The following is a 27,487-nucleotide window of genomic DNA, read 5'->3' as shown; positions in this document are numbered from 1 at the left end:
TATCCAACCTAGCAGTGTGCAGGTGGAACAAACCCAAACTACTCAATGCTCACCGCTGAAGTGCAGTTTAACAATTGGATTTGGCAAGGAAATAACCTCAATATTAAGACCAGTTTGGCATTAATGCCAGTTTGCTAGATTACTTATAAACAGCACAAGAACAGCATGCAGTGCACAGCCAGAGCAGTGACCCCGTTCTGGCCCACCATGGGAAGGGGCAGTGGTGTATTGGTGTAACATCAGGAGCTACAGCAAATGAGGAGAAATAACTGAGGAAAAAGAAAAAAACCAACCAAACTAAGAGAAATGTGTTGTAATGGCAAGAGAGGGAAGGAGAAAAACATATTAATCTTGCATGGAATGGAACAAAATCTAGACTCTTCCTTTTTCATGATGGCTGAAGCACATGAGAAAGTAATGGTGTGTCTCTCTTAGCAAAGAGCCTCTGAAACCAACAAACATGTTTTAAACATTTCACACTGCATTTGTCTTTGGTTTTTGTTGGTTTCTTTTTGTAGAAGCCAAAGTTGCACATTTCCCAATGCTAATTGTCCACTCCCACTGTGGCTGTGTGCCTAACCTGCCAACCCTAACGCTTCTGAGACTGAAAAATCAATGCCAGCTCTCCTGAAAAAAATCTGTCCCTGAGATTCTAAAGGCTGTTTTGCTCATCTGCTTGTGGAGCAGCCAAAGTCTTCCCAAAACTTCTGCCCTTCAGCTGCCACCACAGATTTATTAACCTCAGCTCCTGCATAATTTCTGATTCCACTCCACTTTCTTCCTTTACCTTTCTTTCCCCAAGTACATAGCAGAGCATAATCACTTCCCCAGTGCGACTACTTTCAAATGCTAGTGCAAATCACTTTAAAGGCAAGATGCATGAAAACATGAATTGATTTACATTTCTATAGCAACTTTAACTTTGAACTTTTTTTGTTTCAAAATCAATCCCTCCGTTACTAGGTTTTTTTTACTATTATGCACCCTTTTAATGACATTGATATGCTAATATACAAGCAAAAAAATCACAATACACTTACAATCAATCTACAGAACAAGAGGTTAGTTCAATCTGCAACTAAAAAGCTCCATTTAAATATTCAATCAATTTCATTTGTATTGCATATCATGTTAATTAATTACTAAATATACATATAGGTCATGTCACGCACATAGATTCTTTATTACATGTAAATAGTGCATTCTTGCCCATCTATTAAAAAAATTATAAATACAGCAATTGTAAAATTAATTATAAGAAAAAACACAAACAATTTTCCATTGTTAGACTTGACTTCTATTAATAAATCTACCCCTGATAGTGAAAACTATTTTATTAGCAGTTATCAAGTGTTGATTTTCTTCTCCTTCATCCACCTCTGGACTTTAAATACTCATTAGAAATTTTAAGTATGCTTATATTTTGCAAAATATAGAAAAAATATAGACATCTCCGTGAGGTTAAACATTCAGTCTCAAGGGTGTTGTGAGTTAAAATTAACTGATGTCTGGTAAGCAGGCTGAAATCCTCAGACAAAAGGAATGGTCCAAATTCTGATTTACCCTGTGTTGCTCACATTGAAAGTGCCCCAAATATACTCTGGTAGAGAAGATACCAATAAATCATAATAAGTTGTTATTATTATACTACAAAATCTGTCAGTTTACAGTGCAAACTACAAATTTGCTAACTGCAAACACTGTAAATCCACAGTGGATCTGAAAGCCTTGGTGGTTTCCTTCTGTCCCCATTAACTAAGATGCCACAATCAAGGCTTAGCTGGTAACTTGTTGATAACGTGAACTGGAAAGGAACCAAAATCACCTCTGACAGAGGTGACCTGTGCAGAAACAGCTTCAGACAAAAGTCCTCCTTACAATGACAGAAACAGATTTGGGCAGGTGCAGACCTGCCAAGTCTCATATATTGAGGGTTAGATTTAGACCAACTCTCCCCTCACATTCCTGAAGAGCAAGATGCTCCTTCCAGCACACCCAATGGGCACTGCCCACCTGGGCATGTGGAAAGAAAAGGTGCTGTTTCACAGTTCTTATTTTTCTGCAAAAACCCATGCATTAGATCCTAAATTACCAGAGAGCAAAATATCAAAAATTGCATTAAAACAGCAGGATCAGAATTGAGTAAACAAAAACCAGTGCTCAAGGTATTTCTACAACCTGTCCAATTTAAGCATGTGTGACAGGCAATGCCTTCAAGTTAGGAAAACACATTATTATCCCTTTTTATAGGCATGGAATTGATATACACTGTCAAAGGCTTCTCCCAGGTAATCTGTGAGACAGTGAATAATTCAACATGGACTGTCTGTACCCTAAAGTTAAAACCATCTTTAAGAATATGCCAGGAGGTGAATCTTCAGACTTGAACCCTGCTGGGCCAGGAATCCTCCTTGGCACACACAAATGTTTTGCAATTCAAACACAAAATCCAAAGCCTGTGCCAGTGGAACCATTTCTGTTCTCCTCACCATAAGGAGGTCTGCTGGGATGCTCCAGGAATAACAGGGAAAAACAGAGGCCAAAGTATTTTGCCAGATCTTAGGCTTGCTCACTGTTGGTTGAAACTGGATTAACCACAGCAGCACTGAGACTGATTATTTCTTCCTTTCTCCTCTGTGATGACAGTATGAACCAGAAAACTCGTGTAAAGGTGTATTATCTGTAACTCTAAAAGCTGAAAATCTGAGGACTTGGCTTTATTCCTCCGTGTTTCTAAAAACAAACTTTAAAATGAAAAGGGAGTGGTTTACTTTTATTAATCTGCTTTTATATCACACTCTTGGAAGAAGCCATTCTTAGTTATCTGAAGAAGGAGGAATATTTTGACCAAGGGAGAAAAGGAGAAATAAACTCACAAACTTCATAATAAGCTAACTAATCATTAAATAAGCATAAATGACCTGTCTGTAATAAATATGTTTCATTCCAAGTAACTAACAATGCCCTTAAAAAGTCAAAGACAATTTCAAGTAAAACAAACTACAAAATATTAAAAAATTATTATCTGCTTTTAATTCATGTAAACATTATTTAATGCTATATAATTTAACACGAAACAATTACTTTGCCCTAAAGTGTCAATTCCCAAAGATGAGATTACACTATTTTTTATCAGCATTTCCCAATTATGCTCTGACTTCTACAACATAAAAAATTATTTTCTGATCTAAAATTTAAAACCAGGTATTTTGCCTGGTTTTAAATTTTAGATCTGCAGTGATAACATCTGTGGGTATCTAAATGCTTCCTAAATGACACCAGTGCATGCTAGGTTACATTCCATTTTTCCCCCTCATTTCCCATTTGAATATCCCCTCTTAGTAATAGTACTGCCTTCTTTAATCAACAGGCCTTAGACATGTTAAAAATATGAGTCAGTATCAATATCCTCTTATTATTCCAACTGTCTTCCAAAGATTTGTGTACCTCTTTAAAACTTAAATAAACTATTCTGATGATAATGAATGAAAAGAAAAAGATATTAATCTCTTTCACCTACATGCATTTACACATATACAAATAATAAAAGTTATGACAAATACAGCAGAAAAATGTCTAAATTTCCTGTGAAACACAAGCTGCTGAGTACAATGATGCCTTTGTCACAAGATCTATTTCAGGAGAGCACTGCATATTAATAGAAAAATGGATAGCTCTCTAAATGTCTATGAATAATCAATTGGAAAAACCTCATGATTCTATGAATAAAATATACAAACAACAGATATCAGAGACAGTATGACAGTCTTGCTAAACTCTGAAAGAGGAAATTACTAAAGCGGTAGATTAAAATGAGCAAATATATACTGTCAGCACTAAAACACACTAGAGCAAATACTGATATGTCCTGCACACTCTAATCAATCTCACCATTTGTTGATAGAAGTGAGTGAGCTGCATTTTGCTGTGGTAACCACTTGATCTTGTTTATTTTTTCTTCTATCTCCAAGCTCTTCAAATAATCAAATTCAGGTTCATGGCTCTGGAAAGTGCTGTAAACATTGTACTCCCCCTGATTGTAAGGCTCATTTTTACTCTATGGAGAATAAGAACAACAAAAACTTGTGGTTTATGAGAGCAATATATCTTCATCTCTTACGAAAGGTGTATAAGCAGCCTTACAAATACAAAAATATTGAAAATGTAATTTAATTTCTCATTTAGAACATGATATTGACAGATGTGTTTCAACAAGAATGAAATATCCTGTGAGTATTGAAACATTTAATAATGGAATTTTGGAAGAAATGTCAATTATTCAGGAAAGATTTCTACACAAGACACTGCAGATGGATGGAATTTACAAGTGGAACATAAAGGTAAGTGAATATATTGTTCTAAATGGAACTGTTCCACCATCAGGCAAAAGCTATTAGAGCAAAGCAGAAGTAAAACCAAAGTAACCTTCTTTTTTCTTATTTTGGAATTTTGGAGCTTTGAAGCATTTTTGTTTGAGAAAAGTTTATGAGTTAAAAATCCTTACCCTTTTTCATTTCCTCTCTAAACAGGTGACACTCTATTTTATTGCATCTTGAGATTACAAACAAGTTTGTTGTTTCAATTCCATTAAAGTATTAAAAACAAAGCCAGGTTTTATCAGGCTATTAAGGACTACATTGGTAACTCACATACCTCAGGTTCCCTTTGGAATATAACAACTCGACCCCCCTTGTCACCAGTAGCCAGCAGTTCTCCAGTGTGGTTGAACTCAACTGTAGAAATAATATCAGCTGGAGGAAGAAGGAGAAAAAAGGCAGATTTTAGGCTGCTGCTACAACACAAAGTCACTAGAAATATCAGACACTCCACAAAAAATGCCACAAATGAGGGATTTGAAGTAATACAGATGAATTCACCAATGCAAACAGGCTGCATGCCATTACAATCTGAGGTTGCTACACAATGAAACAAGTGCAAACATTAACGAGGCAAATTTGTGTTTCCAGCACATCTGCAGTTTGGGAGAAGAGGAGCTCTCTGGAGATTTTATGCTTCAAGAAGAGCCATCTTGGGTGGCTATAAAGCTATTTTTTCACTACTGGCAAAGAACAAAACTGGCCTCCTGCTATTTGCTCCAGCAAGGACAAATATAACATCAGTCCTCTTGCATGTATTATTTATTCTACAACCTTTCTGATGATTTTAACATAACCCCCTAGCACTAGTTTTCTCAAATACGTATTTGAGCCAAGCATGCAAAAGCAAAGTACATGTAGCCTGTCCTAAATGAAGGCAAAACCTGAACTGTTCACTGTGCAGTGCTGGCAAGAGCCCATTCTAATTACTGTGTTCACAAAATCATTTCAGCACCATAAAAATGTGCCATCAGAAGACAAAAACAATCTTAGACTATCTTTTTCTAATTTTCAGCAACTGCCTTTCCCTAAGCAATTCCATCAGTTTGAACAGGAAACCTCATCAAAACCTGAGGCCAGTCTTGAGCACAAATTATGACACATCAGGAGGAGAGGGAGAAAGAGGCTGTAGGAGCTAAAGAACTGGTTCTTCTGTTTGAATGACAGTACATGCTAGAATCATAATCCGCAGTTAATCCTACACTATTAGCATAATTTAAATTAAAATGCCTAGTGCAATGGTAAATTAAGAAACCATCATATATACAATCACAGGCAAATGCAGGGTATTACTCAGAGATTGCATGTATGAATCCTCTATAATGATCAGTATTCACTCATCAGAAACATGGGCCAGATTTTAGAAGCATCAGTAGTCAGGAGCTCCCCTTTAGGCATAAAAAGCTGCAGTTTCCAAACACGTTCATCATCCATCAGTTTATAGTGAGAAAAATGAAGTGACAGTGGGCTAAGCTCTTTTGAAAATCTAGCCCCAAATGAGTTCACAAACATTCAAAGGAATTGAAATAACAAGTGGATGTACCATTTACTTCATACATTTTATGAATTGAAAACATCTGTTCCTATTATTCTTTTAATAAACTAGCACTTTGGTGTTAGAAAGCTTCTGTTGCCAGTAGCTCTCATCAGCAACACAGCCATCCAAAAGGCAGATTCTTACTCAAACATTATAAACAATGTACCATCTAAAAAAGGAAAACTTTGCTCCAATCACAGTAAAGAAAAATATCTTTTCATTTTTTTAAACAAATCTTCACCATCAAATTCCTCTAAATCAAGCCAACATTCCTTCCTTTTTTCCTCCACTACTCCATACGTAAAGGAGGAAATGGGAATCATAAATGCATGTGTAGACTTTGAGGAAAATGGCACATGAAGTCTTAAGAGTATTTTGGGTCTGAACCCAAAGCTTCTCAAAGGTAGTGGCATTTGACTTTTATGTGGACTTCCACAGACTTTGTATTTAATAGGTAATAAATGCAAAAGCCTTAGTCTTACTAAAGTACAGGAAAAGGAGAGAGACTCTGGTTATGTTTCGTGATGCTCTGGGGCTTGGGATGGGTTAAGTTTGATCTCAAAAAAAAAAAAGGTTTTTTTTGAAATCTAAAAATCTAGTCAACTTTTCTGGCATGTAAAGTTCATTCAGACTGCTTCCAATGGAGGAACATTTCTTGGCTATTATTTCCTTTCCCTGCAGAATTCATACTGACAGCAGGTGTGGTCACCTGCATATAAAATGATACCTACATGATTTTACTCCTTCAAAGCTGTATCTCACCCCAACCACAAAGCTGCAAATGCAGAAGCCTCATACTGAGACTCCTTTTAAACTGAGACTTATCTTAAGCATGCAATGGGCAAGAAGGGCAAATGCAGAGGGAGGAATGTAGTATCTATCAAAATATATATGTATGTATGTGTATGAGCCATGTACATAGGACTTTCTCAACAGGTCACAAAAGAATAAGATAACTGCAAAAGGAATCAATGGCATTTGGACATTTATGTGTGAATACACTTGCTACTGGCCTGGAATACTTCCACAACATCACAAAATATTCTTCTCTACAGGGACAATGGTCATAAAATATTATATTGCACTTTACAGAGGGCATCAGTCAATGCTCAGTTAAGTCTACAGCAGTATTTGCACAGCCTTCAGGGACAATTGAACCAGGACTGTAATAGAACAGCTCTGCATCCTCTTATTATATTGCATTTGTCATTAAACATCATGCACATTCAAGTGATTATTGTTTAAAGGACTGTGGGCAGTGTGCAACAATGTTGTTCCAAGGCAAAATTCTCACCCCCTCCCAAGGTGATTCTTCCAGATATACCTCTCCTTTCTACTAGAAAAACTAATCCTGAGCTGGAAACTACCTATCATTTTTAAATTAACTTGTTCTGAAAAAGAGCAGATCCAATATTATGGCCTTAGAGGCTGTGTAGCTTGTTGGTAAAAAAATTATCCTTGAATTGGAAAATCAGTTTTATTGATCCTGTAAATAACAGCTGAAAACAACACCTATCTGTCTCCCCCCCTACCCTCTCCCAGTTCATCCAGCATATCTGTTCAGCAGGTGAACATAAGTCATGCTGTTTTCTTACAAAGGATTAGCCAGGCTGGCTCTTCCTAAGACAGAGTAGGGAAGGACAGAATTAATCAACAAAACTCTTCATACTCCTCTGCAGGACACTCCCCTACGTATTTATAAAAGCTGTAGCAACATCAGCCACTGCTGTCCCAATCCTACAGATTCTCCCACTGCAGAATGGCCCCCTGAGCACACAGAGCAATTAACTCCCAGATTTCACCCTCCCCAGGATATATAAATGCACCACAATGGAAAAGCTGATGGATTTGCATGTACAGTAAGCCTTTGGCAAGGGATGGCAGAGATGAAAGACTCCTTCCAGGCTTCTCCTACACTACACCTTCCATATCTCTGCTGGCAGTGCCAAGCTTTGCACTGATTATTAGGATTATCAGAGACAGTGATAATTCACCTATTAAGAATAATTATGGGTAACCTCAATGCCAACAGCCAAGCATTTCCAATCAAATTGTAAATCCCAACTTTTATCCAACATTAATCTTCTTACTCCCATTTTAAATTTTCCATTTTGTCTGTGCAGAAATGCACATAAACTTTGATTTTAACTTGTATATTGATTTTCCCTCAATATACAGATGATGACTGAGAAAAGCAAACCCAAAACTTTCAAAACACACATCCAGACACAGCAAATTGTTCCAGTATACACAATGCAGTACAGACTGGAATCCCCAGATTTATTTTACGTCTTCAGAGAAAAATATCACATTACTCTACACAGAAAGATATCACACTACTTTACAGCTTAAATTGATGAGAAGTTTTTCCTGATCCAGCCTGAAGTATTTAATTCACTGACTCCTAGTCATCCCTGCCCTTTCATACCTCATTAATTCCTCTGCAGCTTCACAATTTAAACTCCTTAAATGTTCTTAATGGCTATGCTGTTAATGGCTGCTGCCTGGCTAGATATATTCAGTTTCTGGAACAGATCTAAGTCCATCATTGTACATCAGGGCAATTCAAGATAAATCAAGCTTACTGTACTGTTCTTTCCACAACATCAGGAGTATTGTACCAGCACAGATGCAGGCAAATGAACCCTCCAGCAGCCCTTCCCTCAGGCTCAGTGCAGGGATGAAACAAAGGTTGGTACACGTAGCACAGGTTAATTTTGGCCTCCATTTCACACCATTACATACTTTTCTATGTTCACCTCTTACAGCCTCTTACAGCTTTATTTAAAGCAATAAGCTATTAACAACCTGAAAGAACACAAACAGATCCAAATACCTCTACAATAATTATTAAAGCTTTATCTATATAATCAACTTCCCATCATTTTGGGGCAGTCAAGCATAATGGCATGTCATTTTCCACCTAGTATGCACCCAGTGAAGCTAAGTCTGAACGTCTTCATACAGTCTTTTGGTCAGAAACTTCAAGCAACTCTAAGGGAAGCTCAACTATAATTTTCATGTGTTATCCTTAATAAAATTTCTACCTTACTGGGACCTTTCATCTGAAGACCCTGGTATATTTTGTTTTGCTTGAGAAGATCAGGAAAGCAAAGAAAATTTTGTAATTATTTCATCCAGCACAGAAATGCAGCTTTTTGAACAGCACAGCAAGTTTCGAGGGCAAACATCACGCAATAGTACAGGGAAAGAAGATCAGAGAATAATATCTTCAACTGAATTCCAGTGTAATCCTGATAGAGAATTAAAGGATTTGGAATGGGCCAGAACACTGGAACTAACAATAGTACTCTTCTCTAAAAAAAAGCTGTGAAATCCTACCAGCCAGAACAGGTCAGAAGTTCTCACTAGTATCACATCCACCACAGTCAGCACAGCAACACTGCCAGCCTGAGCTGACTGAATCAGCATCTGGGTCAGGTTTTTGTTGTGTGTGCTCCCAGTGGCTAGCAGGCAATCTTGTAGTCTACGTTATTTCAACCAAGTTCTGACCTGGCCTAACCTTGGTTTGTGAAATCCAATAAGATCACAGCACAATCTGGCATGGCTGCAAGCAATGTTCAGTCATACTGATACAGAAGTCCCTGAGGAGCATCATCTGGAAGAAACAACAAAGAAGCTTGCAACAAAGAGAACCACAAAACAAAAGGACAAATGGCAAATGAAAGAGGAGCAGCATTACAGTATCTTGAATGAAGGGAAGGCCAATACAAAGAGCTGTGCTGTCAGAATTTAGTCTAGACTAAGAAAGAAAAAGTAGTCGGGAAAGAAAAAATGAATGGGAAGAAAAAGCCTGCTACCTTTTTTAAAGATAAGGTTTCAAAGGTTTCCTCAAACAACTAGAAAATAAAGTAGGTAAAACCTCAAAGGTAAGAAAGTCAGATGAGTCCTTCTTTTCTGAAATAGCTGACAGAGAGATCCTTGACAACTGAAAAATTTTCTGCTTGAACTAGCAGTCTCTGTAAAGTGTATTCACTTTGGTCCACAGCCATGTTATTCATCCTCTTGGATCCAGGGATTGTAGGGCATCAAAAAGCATCCTCAAAATTCAAGTAAGCACAGTGCAAACTCTCCCACATCGCACCATCCACCTTGGCTGGGTCAGACACTCAACACTGACAACCAACACACCAGAAAACCACCTCCACTCTTGGGCAGACACAACAAAGAATCATAGGTTGGAAGAGACCTTTAAGATCATCAAGTCTAACCATCAACCCAGGACTGCCACTGTAACCCCTAAACCACACCACCCAGATATCGGTTCATTGACCTAAACACAAACTGCCTGATCAGCTCTCCAAGGCACCAAAACAGCACAGGTTATGAGTACCAGCTGGGTGGCCAGATGAGAAGGACAAATGAGAAAAAAAAGAGAGCACAAGGATGCATGAGATAGCAAGAGAAGGAGAGAGCATGCAATTGTTAAAAAGAGCAAGAGGAAGAGTGCAAAAGACTGTACCTGAGGATGCACATGCACACATGAAAGCTTAAGAAAGCATGAAAGAGTACAAGGAAATGCTACAACAGAAAATAAGTAGTTTGAAAAGAAGGATCTATCTGCCCTTTCGCCTCTAGGATATCTGTCAAACTGGCAAATCTTTAATTTTGCTTTTTTTCCTCATTTATTATGGCTTTAAAGTCTGATGAGTTTGTGCTGAAAAATGGCAAATGTTAGATGTAGGAACAATGGAAAACACAACAGAAAGCTGGTTTCAGCCAAGGCAAACTTTGAACACAGATGCTGCTAACAGTGGAAAAGCTTCAGGGATCACTGAAACAAGGTGATCAATCAGAATGAAACCCAGAGATGGGTGTCCACGACACTTCTTGTAATTACTTTGTTAACTGGCACCTTGCCTAGCTTCTTTGCTAAGACGGGCAAATATATCAAGGGTAAAAACCAAACAGCCCCATTTAATCTTGTCATGCAAGAACAAGGTTTATCTGGCTAAATATCACCTTTCTTCCTGAGTACAACCTCTTCCTGTCACGAAATCCAAACCCACACAGTCAAATGCTGAACAGGTCTTGAAAGGCTCCTTGAAGCATGACCACTTCAGCTAGGGATGGTAGTAAATAAAAAACCACAAAGAATGGAAGCAACAATTTTTTGTACTTCAAATCCTGGCAAGCACTGAGCTAATCTTTCCCTCTTCTTCACCTTTTAATCTTCAACTTTTGGATTTTAGAAATGCTACACATACACAGCTTGGTGGCCTGCATCAGACCTAGGTGACCATGAGACCAGAAGGATAATGCTGAGTTTTACAAGTCCATGCATCCCTATCCTCAGGGACCAAGCAAAACACCTTCCCTTACAGAACAACAGTGCTCATTCAAGGTGAAAATTTACTTGAAACAGAATCTAAAAAAAGAAAAACAAACCCAAAGTTTTTACCCCCTCTATGAGTACTTGTTACTGCTGTGATTTATCCTTTCTAACCAGGCGATTTAATAGAGTTGGGTTTTTCTTTCACTGTTTTGTATGTGTTTATTTTAAGAGCTTAGAAATTTTTGTCAACAGCTTTTTAATCACATGCTAATTTCTAACTGTATTTCTCAAATTAGAAAAATCAACTATTAGAGCACAGTCAGCGTGGAAAAGAGTTGCTTACAGGACAAATATGTAAAATAGATTATCTGGGTTTAGTGTCCTGTGCTAAAAACAGCACTTTATACTGAATGCAAGTCACTGAGATTCAGTGCTTCGTAAAGTGACCATTCCACACATGTATTCCTCATTTAAAAGCTCAAAGCCCTTATTTCAGAGGTTCTGGCATCTATCATCTCCCACCTGCAGAGCACAATGCCTCCAGGAGGAAAGGCACAAGAGACTTGACCTTCTGCCCATGGAGTTAAATGCAAAGTTTCCCACCACTTAAGTAGTAAACAAGGTCAAGGAACAGTTGTCAGATGTAGCGTAGCTGAAAATTAGGACACATTTGTCAAAAATTTGGCCACAGTTTACATGCACTTCAGTGTCTTCATGTTCAAGGTGACCTGCTTAGACCAGCAAGGTTGCAAAGGCAGAATGGCTAATTGACATTAATATCATCCTTGCTGAAGTCACCAAGTGCACTGCTTTGTGCCCCCTTAATATGAAACACTCAGTAGACTGATAAAAAGCTTCCTACAATTCCTTTTAATACCTATTTAGGGCTCCCCCAACAGGGGCACTGCACCCCCACAGTACCTGAGCAACCTCTCTCTGCTGAGACTCCAGCCCTGCTTCCAGCAGCTACCTCAGCCACTGGGGATGGCCAAAACAGGGAAGCCTGCAAAACAATGATCCCTCCATTCTGTTCAGCCTGAACAAACTGAAAAAAGAAAAAAGGCTAGAAAGCTTTTTGGCAAATCTAAGCCATTTGGTAACACTGCTTGTATCTATTCTTGCAAGCAATGCTTAAAACTAAGAAAACACTGCAGATCAGTATCTATTTTAGCATGAAGATATGCACAGAAAGCTTCTAAATTTCACATTCCCTCAAATCTTCTTCACAGCTTATACTGTGTAACACATGCTAGTCATTTACCCTTCTGAGATTTCTAAGGTGGTTAAAAATAAAAGGAAAAACACAAAATGCAGCCAGATCTTCCTTTCTTTGCTGACAGATGAGACCCCCATCTAAGCTAAAAACTCAGTAACAGGCTTGAAACACTCCACTTGATAAACATGAGCACATTTAGAAAATGTGCCAGTCCAACTCCTCTTACCAACCCACACTGAAGGACAAAGGAGAAAAAATTGCCACGAGCATCGCATCATGCATTTACAATTTCCAGAGAGGGGTTTAAACTGGTGCCCACAGAAGGAAGCCTGCTTGAGCTGGGAGCTGCTGCTCAGCTCCATGTTACTTCCCACCGAGGAGCTGCACAGCCTGGCTGCCAGCTACAGACAGATTAGAAATGGTGCTGCCAAGTGTTAAAAATGCTAGGCAACCGGGTTTTATTGAGAGCACAGAAAGACCTTGAACCTCGCCCTTCTTTTTGGAGCAAATGTAAGCCAAATATGGAAAGCACACGAATTATTAATCTACACTAATTTTACTTTTATTGTCAGAAGTGATTATGCTTGGGCATAATAATTGAAATAACCTACAGTAAGAAAACATCAAGTTTTGTTAAAAGCCTATTATAAAACAAGGACCAAAAAAAAATCCCACCCATATTTAGAATTTTAAAGGAAAATCATTAATTTAAAATATATCAAGACTAATGAAAAATCATCTAAAATTAAAATACAATCCCAAATAACCAGATTCAATATGAATGTTATTTCCATACATTACATACAAACTTCAATAGAATTTCACTCCCAGCTGGTTCTGAACTTATTTTTCCCCCCTCCTCCTTAACTGAGCAATTAAATTCCAGAAGCAAAGCTCTCAGTAATTCTGTCACAGCAGTTCTCATGTTCAAAGCAGTTTCCGGGCATTAAACTCCACAGCAACCCAAGGAAGTCAGTGAAGAAATGTCAGCATTCCCATTTTACACAAAGGGAAAAAAATTAAACAGATCCTCCAGAGTTTTTATCCAAGATCAGAGAAGCAGTTTTGATTTTACACATACTAAGGGACAGATAATCCATGCTGTGACTTAGCAAAACATTTCTATTTAATAAAGCTCTTAATCACTTGTCTAGAGACTTAAATGTTCCTATATTCAGCTCAAATGAGTATGCATGTTGCTAAATGAATATATTGATGGAGTCCCAACAAACAAAGCCTCTCAACAGCATGCACCCAGGGAGAAAAAGCCCAATGAGCAGGCTTTTGGGTGAAGCGAGAGGGATATAATCTTAAAAATCATCATGAAGGGCTGGAGCTAGAAGCTGGACTAGAGCCAGAGTGTTTAAGCACAGAGTGATGACAAGGCAGGCAGAGACACAACAGCCCTATCTGCACTTGCAAATGAAGAGCTCCAGGATGTTCTTGGGCTTTGCAGTGCTATGATTCACACTGTTAAATTGCTAAAGAGAGGATCTTGAGAGGCCCTTGGCTGTGATAAATTGCTCTCCCCCAAACACCACTCTGGCATGGCTCAGAGGCTACAAGGCAGGGCCACTCCTCAGCAGATAGCACACACATAGACACCATGGTTTGGAAGCTGCAGAATGTCACCCTCATGGGCAAGAGCTTCTCTGAGCCAGCTGGTCCCCGTGCTCCCAAATGTGCAGTTTGCCCAGGCAGATGTACTTAGTGACTGCAGCTCACAGGAATCAGTGCAGCACACAGGCAGTAACACTCACACTCTGCTATGCCAGATTGTATTAGGGTTTCCTGCTGCACCTGGCAGAGGCTGGGGTTTCCCAGCATACAAGGGGTTCTGGAGCCTGTAGAAGTAGCACAAGGAAAACAAACTGTGTTTGCTTTTCTCAGTCATAATCCAAGAGGGTGGATGGTAGTGTTTAAATCTTCTCATGGGAGACTTTGACCACAGGATCCAAATAAACGATGTGCGAATACCACGAGCAACGTACATCTCTAACTTATACATCACCAGACATCCCCTCTGTGATTCCCAGCAGTAGACCAGCAAGCTAAGGTCACACACAGGGCTTGCTGCCTGTCATGGGAGCTCCATGCCAAGCCATGTAGATACTCATCTAACATTAGCATCTGTTTGCTTGGCAGGCTCCAAAGGCAATTCAGCTGACAACTCTGAATTTGCCTCTGGGTCTGTCACAAGATCATATAACTCTGGGACTTCTGGGAATGCCTAATAATTCTTTGATGAAGATCATGCACATCATAATATATTAGCTCCATTCTAAACATCCCTTGAAATCAGTGTTTGTGACCTCTCAGAATTATTCAGGTAGTGTGGTCAGCTTATAAATGTAAACTAAAGCCAAGCTCAAAGATCATGCAAGTAGCTCTTGTTTGCATCAAGATCTCTTCAGCAAGTTTACATAATGATCCCAACAGGATAAAAATCAGATTTTTTGGTGTTAATATGGGTTGCTGTTACTGATGGGACACCAAAGACTGCTCCCAAACTTGTCTACAGGATAACTGGATCATACAGGATAACTGGATCATACAGGATAACTGGATCAGCTTTGCTATCACACTACTGCTTTAGGGTTTGATATGTGTGTGAAAAATGGTATCTTAAAAAAAGGCTTACATAACTTTACATTGGTCTAAATGCTCATCTCATAAGATTCAGTTCACAAAAGGCCAAAGTCTTTTGGTTTTACCTATGTATATATAAATGCACACAGATGTATGTATCCAACTGAATAAATGTGAGGAAAGATGGGATTGCTCACATGCTTAAAATTAAGAGCGTGCTAAATTACCCTATTATGTCAGAAAACAGACGAACTCTTTGCCCTGAAATATTGAATTCTAGATAGCTGGAGTGTGAAAAACCCTATGTTAAATTTGCCCTCAAGTTTAAATGCATCGTATTTCTATAATTACTCATTAAAAAAAATTACTTAAAGAGGAGAAGACATTAAAAATCAATTCACCTTTCCCCAGTCTGTGTCTGATAAAGAAACTTCAAACACTATTAACAGCCTTGGGAAATAAACATCCCTGTTTTGGGATATTCCCAATGGACATCAATTACATAACAGGAATAGAGCAGCATATATTACAAACGATATGGACAACGTCTAAAACAGGAACCACTTGCTGGTCAGGCAATTTCTGATATTTTTTCCTACTTCTGAAGGTAGCAGCAGGCAGGGAACCCAGTCATTATGTAAAACAGCCCTAAAAGCTCTTTCCAGTCCAATAATGCAATACTGCAAGCGGGAAATCAGACCATTCCCACTGTGTTTTCAACTATGGAACACCAATTTCAAAGCTTCAAACCTATATTTTAACACCAAGTAAAATCAGTCCTTCTTTATCAAAAGGTTAAAAAGCAAAATGCAATTTTTTCACCTTATTACTAAAACTTAAAAGTCAAAATGAAAATCGTCTAGAAAAATAAATATCACTAATCAGATTTCTGTCTCATGTACAGAGATAGACCTAGAGGAATTTCCTGAGGAGGCTCCCCAAATAAGGGGGGCTTCAAAGCATATGGTGGTGGCTCACAAATATGCAGGCACCTTCCCCAAGGCCTTCCTCCTGAAGCCATATTGCTTGAGAGTTGCTAATTTGCAGCCCACATAGATAACACTTAGACACCTAAGCCCTTGATAGAAATGCAAGGCTTCCAACCTCCCCCAATATCCTTGAAGCTGTGCCTCACAATCATCGTTGGTTGTTAAAACACAGTCCACAGTAATTATTGCTGTGCTCTCAAGGCAGAGCAGCCTTTGCTGCAGTACAGCAGCTCTGAGACATGAGGCCAACTGAAGCCTCGAGTCTATTTTAAACCCACTATAATTATAAATTATGGATATGTGGCTGAGATGCTTCTGAATTTTTGTTTGCATGAGGGTGTGTTTATGCATTGCAGAAGAACACTGCAGGGGAATATCTGAGCCTGAACTGACTGAACTGGCATTGGAGCCAATGTAACACCAGCCCAACGCTGTGCCCGAAATATCGCTGCTGTGTTCAGAGCTAACAAAACATACCTTTTCACCATCCTCCATTAAGCAATGTTGACAGATCCATTAAATACAGAATGAAGAGAAAAGGTGTTGACAGGTTTCTCCAAGGCAAAACAGTGGAGAAACACACTGGTTAGCTGTTCAAAGGACCGTGATAAAGGAAAAGTATTATTACCCAAGTCAGAACCAGAGAGTAGATGCTGGAAAATTTGCCAAAGACTGGTTGAGTGGAGAGAGACGGTGTCTTTGCCATGCCCCCACCAGCATGCAGCTGCCATCAGGCCTCACTCTGCAGTGAAGGGACAGATGCAGACCCTGGCACCACTTCCCAACCCTGGAAGAAGCTGGCTCTCCTCAACAATGTTTTTATTTTATGCTGCTGTCACTTAGTGATGCAATATTATCAGCAAAGTAACAAAAAAACCTCTTTTTATTTCAGAAAGCAAGAGATCGCTGTTCTTTTCTAGGAATATCTCCTCAGGTCAAATACTTGGTGTTTTTAGTTTAATAGCCTCCAATGCAACTGCACAATTAGCAACTAATTCTTTGGAGAAAGAGGTTTGCTTTTACAAATGCTCTGCACTAACTGGAGGGTCCACTGTAAAGCAGTACCATATTAAGTAGATTGTAGGTACTGAGTACACTTTCCACTGCAACCAGTAAGGAGGATTTCTGTAATCGGCCTTGCAGAGGGATCTAGACAAATTGGAGCATTGTGCTATGATGAACAGGATGGAATTGTCAAAGTCAAAATGTCAGACTCTGCACGAAGGACTGTGTAATGCCAGGCACAAGCACAAATGGGGAGAGGAGCAGCTGGAGAGCAGCCCTGCAGGAAGGGTCTGGGGGTGCTGGCTGACAGCAGCACAGTGTGAACCTGCAGTGGCCATGGCAGCCCTGAGGGCAAAACCCATCCTGGGGTGCATCAAACAGCACAACCAGGAAAACAGGGGAGTGTCCTGCTGTGCTCAGGGCTGCTGTGGCCTCACCTGGAGTGCTGTGTGCTCTGCTGGGGCCCATGATTCATACAGGGTGTTCAGGGCTCTGAATGCATCCAGGGGAACCCAACAGAGCTGGTGAAAGGGCTGGGAGGAATGTCCTGTGAGGAGTGGCTGAGGACTCTGGACTTGTCTAGTTTGGAGAAGAGGAGGCTGAGGGGTGACCTCATTGCTCTCTGCAGCTTCCTGAGGAGAGGAAGTGGAGAGAGAAGTGCTGATCTCTTCTCCCTGCTATCCTGTGACAGGACAGGGAATGGATCAAAGCTGCATCAGGGCAGGTTCAGACTGGACAACAGCAATAATTGCTTTACCAAGAGGGTGGTCAAATACCAGAACAGGCTTCCCAGAGAGATGGTAGATGCCCCAGTCCTGTCAGTGTTTAAGAGGCAATGCCCTTAAAAACATTCTCTAACTTTTGGTTAGACCTGAATCGGTTAAGCAGTTGGACTGCATGGTCATGGCTGATCCCTTCCAACTTAATCAGCATATTCTATTTTGATTATTTCACTGTGGTCTTCTCCAGATCACAGCTGTCATGTACTTCTTTTTCCCAAACACTAAAAAGAACCTAGGCATGAAGAAAGAGATGTATCACATCATCATTTTGCTTCACATAAAAAAAACGAAGATGGAAGAAAGAAAATTATTTCCTCAGGATGCTGTCATTCAAAGAGGATCAAGTCAACCTCCCGAATCTTAGTCTGATGCTTTAGAATATTAGACAAATTATTGTCTGTTAGCTGCTCGTGAGAGTGTTCTCGAACCTTTTCAATCTTCAGTCAAAATGTGGACATATTATTAGAGTGACCTTCAACTGGAATCAACAGGAAATTGTTCAAATAATGCATCATGCCCAATTTTGAATGTGCTTCCTGAATATTCAGAAAAGGTGTTCACTGCACACAAGGGAAAAATATAAATTTTGCCAAAAAAAAAATAAAAAAAAAAAAAAAAAAAAAATCATGGCTCCTGCATCAGAGCCTTATGAAGAGAACTAGCTCTTATTCCTTCTTCCATGCTTAGAATGGAGGCCGGAAGAAAGTGGCCAAGGACTGAAAATTCTATAAATTTGTCTGTCTTCTTAAGTCCTATAAACTCACAGATTACTTAGGGAAAAAAATCCTTGCAGAAGGAGATGAGGAAATACAAGGATACTACTTTAGGCTAAATTAACCTAGCAGAGGAAAGTACCTACCAGAGTTTCAAAGGCACAATCCAACACTCTCTAAAAGGACTGCAGAACCTGACCTGTACCCAAGTACACTCACACATGGAAGCTGAAACAAGCAGAAAAGCTTATTTTCCCAGTAATTTTACACATAATTTTGAGCTCCTTTCAATAAAAGAGACCCTTTTATCTGCCCACTTCCATCCCACTGCTGATTGTATACCCTGGGAAACTGTCTGCAATAAACATCCAACCATCCAGTAGTCACTAAAATAATCCTTTCTCAGAAACCAGAAGAATGAGAATCATTATCATAAAGGCCCTATTATGAGAAAAGAAATTTATTGTTGTACTAATGTTTCTCCTGATGATGTGAAATAAAGAGTCTTTCAAAAGATGTCAGAGTAGTACCTGGCCAGCTGGAGCTAAAAGCATACTGACAGCTTCAGAATGTCAGAATCAAACCATACAAAAATCTGTATTTTTCTGGTAAAGGAAAGCAGGACACAATGAACCACACAGAAAAAATTCCAACTCTGGATTTTTTTTTTTTAATTTTTTTTAGTAACTGACAAGATTTAGTAGCCAGCTGGTAAAATAATGAAGGGAAGAGGCCAGCAAAACTCTACAAAGCTAAGAGAAACTGCCTTGTACTAATTAGAAACAATGTGCAGCCTGATGACACTTTATAGACTTCAATTATCATACTCGGCAGGAAGGAGCTTTCAAACATCTGTATGATGATTATTCTCCACTGGGATGTCATTTACAGTGCAAAGTATTAAAAACAGGGCCAAAAAATCAATTATAATCTTTGTAAATGAGCATATTCTTTATCTAAGGGATTTGAACTTTTATGTGGAAATTGGCTTTAAAAGGAGAGACAGAACCTGATTTGACAATGAAAAACAGACAGCAGCACCCCCCCATCTGATTTGCACAGAATTAAACCTTAAGGATCATTAAGATAATAATTTGTATATAAAGTGCTAGAACAAAATATTATTTTAAGTCAAGCCTAACAAAGAAATGACTAACCACATGTCAGATTCAAGGAGAGGCTTTCATTATTAAAGTTTTTAGGTAAACATCCAGAAAAACAGTCCATCGACCAAGATTACCTGAATGATTAAAGATATGTACACACTAGACAGGAATACAAAATCAGATTTTTTACTGTTCTAAACTGTTCTAAACAATTATTTTCATATTTACACAGAAAAACACAAATATGCAAAAGTAATAGGGACAGTAGAAAGCAATAAATACCCAGTGAAAATGCAATTTCAACTGGTCCCTATTTAATACATTAGAGTTGAGGATTAAGGATATTAGGCTATAATCAAAGAAAACCAAAATAATGTCAAAAGCAGAAATTACCAGAAAAAATATAAAAATACAAAATTTACCATAGCAAAATAAAAACCCACAAACAAATAGAAAAGGTTGTTTGAATGGACTGAAGGTTTTCTTCTCTCATCTACTGATTTTCAGATACGTCATTTATTCCAGAGAATATGCTTACAAGGCATGTGAAAGTAATGCTGAGTTTTATTCAAGAGCAGTGGCCAACTGCAGAATATGGTCAGAAAATTTACCAGCCATTTCATCGGGATCCTTTAATCATGGTAGAAAATCTGGCAGTGTTAACTTGACTTTGCAGATCGCTGATGACCAAGCACTGTAACGATTTTGTACAGAAAGTAAGATGAATGTCACTCTTCTCTGGGAGGCAAAACTTACTTGTCTTTGTAAGGGCAGATTAATGACCTACAAATATACAGCTGTACTTCAAGAATATCTTAAAGCATGAACTAACACAGAGTGCAGACACCTGCTGAGTAATGCCAAAAGCATGCCATTCCTGTGCTCTAAAGGCTGTCTCCTGGTAATTAAGGGGGTACTAACCTAAGGTGTTGCATTTGACCTTTAAAGCCCTAAGCAATTGGAAAATCTAGCCAAGAGACCAGGCTTTCTGTGCTCTTTACCCCTCTTTCCTTTTTCCTTTGGCTTGTACAGCAATGATTAGAGAGAAGCTGTCAGTCCCCCTCAGCCACTGTGTCATTTGGTCAGACAGGACCTGGACCTATTAAACTCTCATTCCAACTTCACAGCTCATTTCTCCTGGTGGGTACCTGGGGAGAAACTAAGAGGATACCCTGGAAGAGTTGTTTTATGAAGCTACCTCTGCATTCTGTAGTAGATTACTTGGCAGATGAGCAATTTTGAAGTGCTAGTGGGATTGTTATAGTTAAGGCAGCTCAGAACAAGATGAGATGCCAATCAGCTGTGTATAATCAAAGATATGAGGATGGAGAATGCTTTCACAATGCCTGGGCCTCTTCATTGACATGGAACATCATGGCTGTCACTGGTGCTTTGGAAAAAGGCACTGCACAACCTATTTAATACCATGTGCTCCGCAGAATTAAAATAAAGTCTGAATTTCACATGAAAATTCAAGATAACTAGGTTAATATAGGATGTCTTCAGCAGAATTTCAGCTGCACAGCAGTCTCAAGCTATTTTGAGCAGCAGCAACTACTTACTTAAGTAGAATCAGTGAGAGGGCACATTCCCTATTGTTTGGGAATAACAAAGCTGGAACACCTCTAACAGGCTACCTAGGGATTACTTCAGCTAAATGCAGCTTTGTTATCAATAAAGAAAAGGATTTTTTTCAGCCTGACAGCACCATAAAAACTCTTGTTCATAGTGAATGACACATGAACAGAGACTGGTGTTTATAATTTTCTGCTGGTTAAAGACTCATTCTTGCTCCCATTGAACTAAATGAGGCAAAACTGCCATTGATTTCAATCAGATTGTCAGTAGACCTTAAAGATACTAACCATCAGCACTTATTAATATGGAATTATCAGCAGAAAACATATTGACTAGTTGATCTAAATACTTTATCTTCATTCATCAAAACACTTAATCCAAATGAACAAAGACAGAAAACTGAACCCGGACCAAAGGTCAGGCTGAACCTACAAATTGCAATGACTGCTGATACACATTACCAGCAGCAGCAGCATGATGTGTATTGTAGCCAATCAAACCAATGGACAGTATTAAATGGAAAGCACACAGCACACACACACCCCCACACACCCTCCTTGCTTTCCCAGCAGTTCAAATTCTGCCTCAACCACAAACATCCTCCACCTTTTCACACAAAACATGAAAAAACATTAAAAAATCATAAAACTGTCTCCTTAATTGGTGAAATTTTTAATCATAAAAGTGAAAAATCAACTTCAGTCACTATAAATGCTACAATTCTCACAAAAAGCTCTTAAAATCCACTGGTATTATTTCAACTTCAGAGAAATAATTGATGTACTATAAAGGAGAAAAAGAGCGGTAAAAAAATCTGAATTTAATTATATGAATGGTATTCTGTATACACTTAATTGCATAGCAGTAACACAACCACTTTCATTACTCTTTATAGCTTCAGATGCCCATTAGCACAATTCCCAAGGTTCCTTATGAATAATTAGATTAGAAAAGGGGACTCTGATGAAACGCAATAGGATGCGATGCTTATGAAACAGCACATCTTGAATCCAGATGCTGACATGACAACATCATGAAGAGCTAATTTGCACATCCAAATTAATACCATCATGATGATAATATAAAAGAAAGATATGCATATGAAACGAGCTACAGAAAATAATGTCAAAAAGAATTGAGGTACTTATATTACAAAAATACATCTTTTTGACATTTTAACTCAGTTGGAAAGGTGTAAATAGACTAAATGTCATATTCATGAGCACAGAGATACTTAAACAGACTTACTAGAATTTAATCCACTCTTGGCAACACATGGGCAAACTGTTTATTAAATAGTTATACCCATCAAACATGTGCAGCACTCACATAAACAGGTGAATAAATTTCATTATATTCTATAACACATCTGTTTCTATTTGATTCATTGAATGTTTTTGTATTGTTTGGTGCTTCTTAGGTATATAACATCAACAAAATCAGCAGTGATATGTTTTTGAAGGAGCTCTGCATGGCCCCAAAAAGACAGAAACTAATAGGGTTTAAAAATATTTTAAAGAGAGTCAGATATTTCTGCAGCTGTCCTGAGCTGTATGTCTGAGTATTTACATGTCTGAATAGCTAAGAAAAATCTCCCTCAAATACACCTAACAGAAGATAATGGCATTTCTACAGAAAGGCAAATAGGTCCCCTTCCACTTCAGTGTCTCTGCTCCATGTACAGAATAAAACACAAGTCCATGTTACCAGGCAGACTCTGACACTGATGTCAAAGACAGCTCCTCTCTCCACATTTTACAGCTTGTAACGTACACGGGTCCTGTTTGCCCTGTGCATTTGAGAATGTGCTCTGGCAAGGCTAGCACATTAGTCCAAAGGAATTTCAGCTTTTAAGAAAAGTTCACATCAAACCGATGCGGTCTCTTTAGAGTGAAGAAACATTATCATAAACTCAGAAGGAATTATAGCATTACTGAAAAAGAAATGGCAGAAACAGAAGAAGGATAGAAGGAGGTGGATGGGACACAAGCAAGAGGCATAAAACTGGAGACATAGGTATGATAAAGCAACAGTTTGAAACATAATGACTGGAAACTTTCTTATGATGCAAGGGTAAGGAAGACCTCACTACATTGAAAAACATAGGTAATACCAATAATAGCACTTCACTAAGCATTTAGGAATCTACTATATAGTATCACTGAAAGAAGGAGATCAATAGGATTTCAAGTGATCTATATATGCTCACACACTTATCCACAAAAAATTTATTACAACAATGACAATAACTGATAATAACACATGCTGGAATTTTTCTAACTGGTGGGCATATAAAAGAGGAAGGTACATCAAGAAAAATTTTAAAAAAACCAACACAAAATCAAAACAATTCCGTATCTTCACAACAATCACCTCAACACTGTGGAAAAGTAAACATTTTTCTGGACAAATGATACACACTTAGAATGGGATAGTAACAGAGGAAGAACAGCAAATATTTCCACTTTGTGCTTGGATAATTATGAGGAAGAATGCATTATTGTTGTACATAGTATTACACCTACTACATGCACAACAAAAATTAGATACTTCATTTTTCATTCTCACAAAACACTTCCTTTTAAAAGAAGTCTGAAGTGTCAGCTTCTTCATTACCACATCCCTACAGTCTTTGCTTACTGAGGTTGATCTAATACTGTTTAAATCACTAGGAGTTCCTTCCAGGGACTTCAAGGGAAATAGTTATCAGGACCAAAATCTATGAGTAGAATATATTAACAAAACCAAAAATCAAATAACCAGCAAGACACACAGGCAACATGCAGTGAGGAAACGTATGTGAGGCATAAGTGAAAGCTTTTATTGGTATATGAAAGCATTTTCATGAGCTCTTGCCACTGTAACCTTGATGCTTCCTGTATTTATCTGCCTTTTTTTTTTTTTTAATACCCCTTGCTGTGCAGCGTATAAGATATAAAATTCTGGTGGCATGTTCATTTTAATCACCTACAAGGCATCATCCACTCCTGTGGCACTGAAGTGAATAAATAACATGAGGCCTTCTATTTCAAGAACACACGACTAGCTGCTCTTACTCATGATGTATGTTCTTCTCACCCAAATAAAAGACAGCCTCAAATCAATGCAGTCCTTCTTTTCAAAGGAGAAATATTAAAGAATACATGTATTTTGAAAGCTCCTATGCATCCTCCTAAAGCTGAAGTTGTTGACAGCCTCTGAAAGCATAAATTCACAAAACACCATGCCTACAGCCAGAGCTGGCACACGAGTTTGTTCCCTCACCGTCTGCCTGCCACAGTCTGTGCTTTGCAGCAGCACTGACTCCCATTTCTGGACTTACCATGGAGCAAGTGGATGACATTTTTGTTCCCTTTTTTCCCCTCGTCTGCTTTCCTATAATTCTTCATTTTCTGCACAAAGATTGGAAGTTCTGCCCCAAAATATGCTACTTCTGAAACACTGTCAGATGATTTAGGGTGGTTTTGGCAGACAATGGTTTCTAAGCACATCAGCCTAGGTCTGAGCAGTAATTTATATGCTGCTAAGATCTAATTAAGTCCATGTACAATTTCATACATGTTTTATTGCTAACTTTTCCTGTGGAATGGTCTTACATGAAATGTATGATACAATATTAGAACTCATTAAGTCAGGAGATACACACAACCTATCAAAAACCTAAAGAACACAGCAGATACTAACTCGGGATGTGATCTCAAAAAACACTAATTCCTGGCATAACAAAATTTAGGCAGGCAGTTTCTGTGAAACATTTTAATATTTACTTCACTAGACACCAAAAAAATTGTAATAGGTAACAAAGGGTAAAACAGTTCTGGAACAGGCCCTAAGCTTTTCAGTGTTTCCAGACTACACTCAGGGAACTGATGACAGATCACAACCACCCTGGCAGCTGCCATGGCTTGGCAGAGCTGGGACACCACATGGCATGGATGTAACATGTATTGTCTTAATATAGTACTTCTAAACATAGATGGTTTAAAGATATTTAAACACATTTGTAGGACAACAAGAGGACAACAGAAAGTTGATTTTACTGTTATCTCTGCTATATCCCTGCTGTATTCTCTTCTTACATTAGTCTAGCAAATTTGCAGGAGAACACTTATGCAGGTTTTTTTTTAATATGAAGAAATTATGTACAGATAAGATTTGCAATAAAGCTCATCATTCATTCCTCCTTGCTAGTCTCTTTATTACCCTCATTAATAATGCTTTTCAGTCTACAGACCTGTGCCTCCAAGCACTTCCTCAATTTCTCTCACCTGAATAGGACTGTGGGACTTATCTCAAGGGTAATATTAAGTTATATTCACGTATTTCCAAGATTTTTATGTATGCAACCAGTCTCTGAATTTCAGAGATCATAACTGGAGCTTTAACTGTCTTTCTCTGGGAATCAACTAAATGCATAATTTGCCTGGACTTGTGATAACACTTCAGTCTATTTCAGTGCATTCACAGTGCTTGGTAGCAGAAGCTGTTAATAAAAGAAACTGTTGGGAGTCTATAAACTTTCACTGAAGCCCCCACATCTTCACAGCCACCTAGATTTTATACTTGCCTAAACACCATGCACGTTAAAGAGAGGTGTGTATCAAAGACTGCATCTTTAGGTTGCCACAATATCCTGCTCCGAAACAGAAATGAACGAACTCTAATTAAAAAACTACCCAGACAAAAAACGAACTACTAGCAGTGGGGAATGATAATTATTGTTTCCCCCTGATTAAAGCAAAAAACCACAACAACAACAATGGAAAAAAAAGCATACAGAAGAGCCATCTCACTAGTCTTTAGCTAGACCTGGAATCTGAGGGAAAAAAAAAGTGCCAGTTGATGAATTACAAGCTTAATTACATCTGGGATAAGACATTTTAGAACCCAAAGGAGAAATGATTTGCTGGATGTCAGCATGCTCAGATGCCCACCAGCGAGCAGTCCCTCCTCTATTCCAGGGCTTCAGTGAAGACAACATACATGTCAACCACAGTAGAAGAAACACAAACTAATGAAACTGTGTGTAAGCTGTAATTACACTGTCTCAGTGAATGGCACTTGGGGTATTGGGAACAGATTGTACATGTTACTTCACACAGGGCTTAATGAAGCGTTCTCTGTTCTACAAACTTCACCTCTTGATTTAATTAACCTTCATACCTATACATGCACTATTTACCAATCATAAATGTTGGAAATCCCTTAAATCAACTACAGTGTTTTCAAGCTACATTAGAAAAGTAACAGAGGTTTGGTTTTGTTCAGTTTGGCAGCTCAAAAGTGAACAGCAAGGAAATGTTAAGGTTCTTAGAAAATAAAAATTTATACAGTGAATTTGGCCCTAAATCACCTCTCCTAAACATAACATCTAATCCTTTAAATGAAATTGCAACAACGCAGAATTTATTAATTCACAACAATAAAAAGTAATTAGTATTTTACTAGAAGATAAATAAACATGACAATAATCTAGGAGAACCAACCTTATAGAAGACCTTTAGATATTAAAACATGCTCTGTTTTGCAGAACAAATTGGATGGCTAACTCACATCTTAGGTTTGTAGGCATGGCTTTGCCCTATACAAATACATAAATATATAAAACTACATCATTTTCACCAACCCATAACAATGGAAAGAACATTCATCATTGTCGTCCCAAATATAAAAATCATCTCACAAACCATAGCAGTTTATCTTTTACAAGTTAAGGACAGAGCAGGCTGCTTGCAGCCATCCTCCAGGCCTTCATCTTCATGTTTGCCAGAACCATGTCACTGTTTTTCTCCTCCATAAATTCCTGCTCAGACTTGAGCACTCAAGGACAGATCTCTACAAATGCAGAGGGAAGCTCTATTTTTCTAGTAGGATCCAACCCAAGAGGAAGGGAAACAGCAACTCCTTATTTCACAGATTTCTGCTAACTAAGGGCAGCTTTTTCTGCTGCCCCTGTATTTTGAAGGAACAAAATTAACAGACTTGCACCTCAGAGAGGCACCTCAGTGACACAGGAGCTACTGGGGCTGCTCCTGGCAGGCAGGGCTCAGCTGAGTTTCTTTCCTGAAGACTTGGTAGCTGCGTAAATAACAAAGCAAAATTGACACACTTTCTCTGCTTCCCTTCCCCCAGGATTAAAGTTTGCATAAGATACTCAATATTTTACTTCATTAAAAAATCAAGTTGAAATTACTTAATGCACAAATTAGAAAAACACTCAGGATTGATATAGAGAATACAGGCTGCATTGGAGAAATATTAGTAAATTCTACACAACAACAAAGAGCAAGTGAAAGCTGC

General features: G+C 38.5%; 1 protein-coding gene across 6 annotated transcripts in view; it reads right to left on the bottom strand.

The window, feature by feature from the left end:
* PPP2R2C (protein phosphatase 2 regulatory subunit Bgamma) overlaps window positions 1-27,487 on the bottom strand; it is a 194,479-nt gene that overhangs the window by 49,219 nt on the left and 117,773 nt on the right. For all 6 annotated transcript variants that reach the window (XM_085059762.1, XM_085059764.1, XM_085059767.1 and 3 more), the window contains 2 exons: window positions 4,654-4,751; window positions 3,892-4,057 (listed from right to left, as the gene is read on the bottom strand). In XM_085059762.1, the coding sequence (XP_084915888.1) occupies window positions 3,892-4,057; window positions 4,654-4,751 (264 nt within the window). The remainder of the gene's footprint in view (window positions 1-3,891; window positions 4,058-4,653; window positions 4,752-27,487) is intronic.

Source organism: Lichenostomus cassidix, chromosome 4, assembly GCF_008360975.1.
Source record: "Lichenostomus cassidix isolate B80296 chromosome 4, HeHo_3.0, whole genome shotgun sequence".
Taxonomy (NCBI): domain Eukaryota; kingdom Metazoa; phylum Chordata; class Aves; order Passeriformes; family Meliphagidae; genus Lichenostomus; species Lichenostomus cassidix.
Note: the sequence above shows the minus strand (reverse complement) of the source record. Positions and strands in the feature narration are given on the sequence as shown.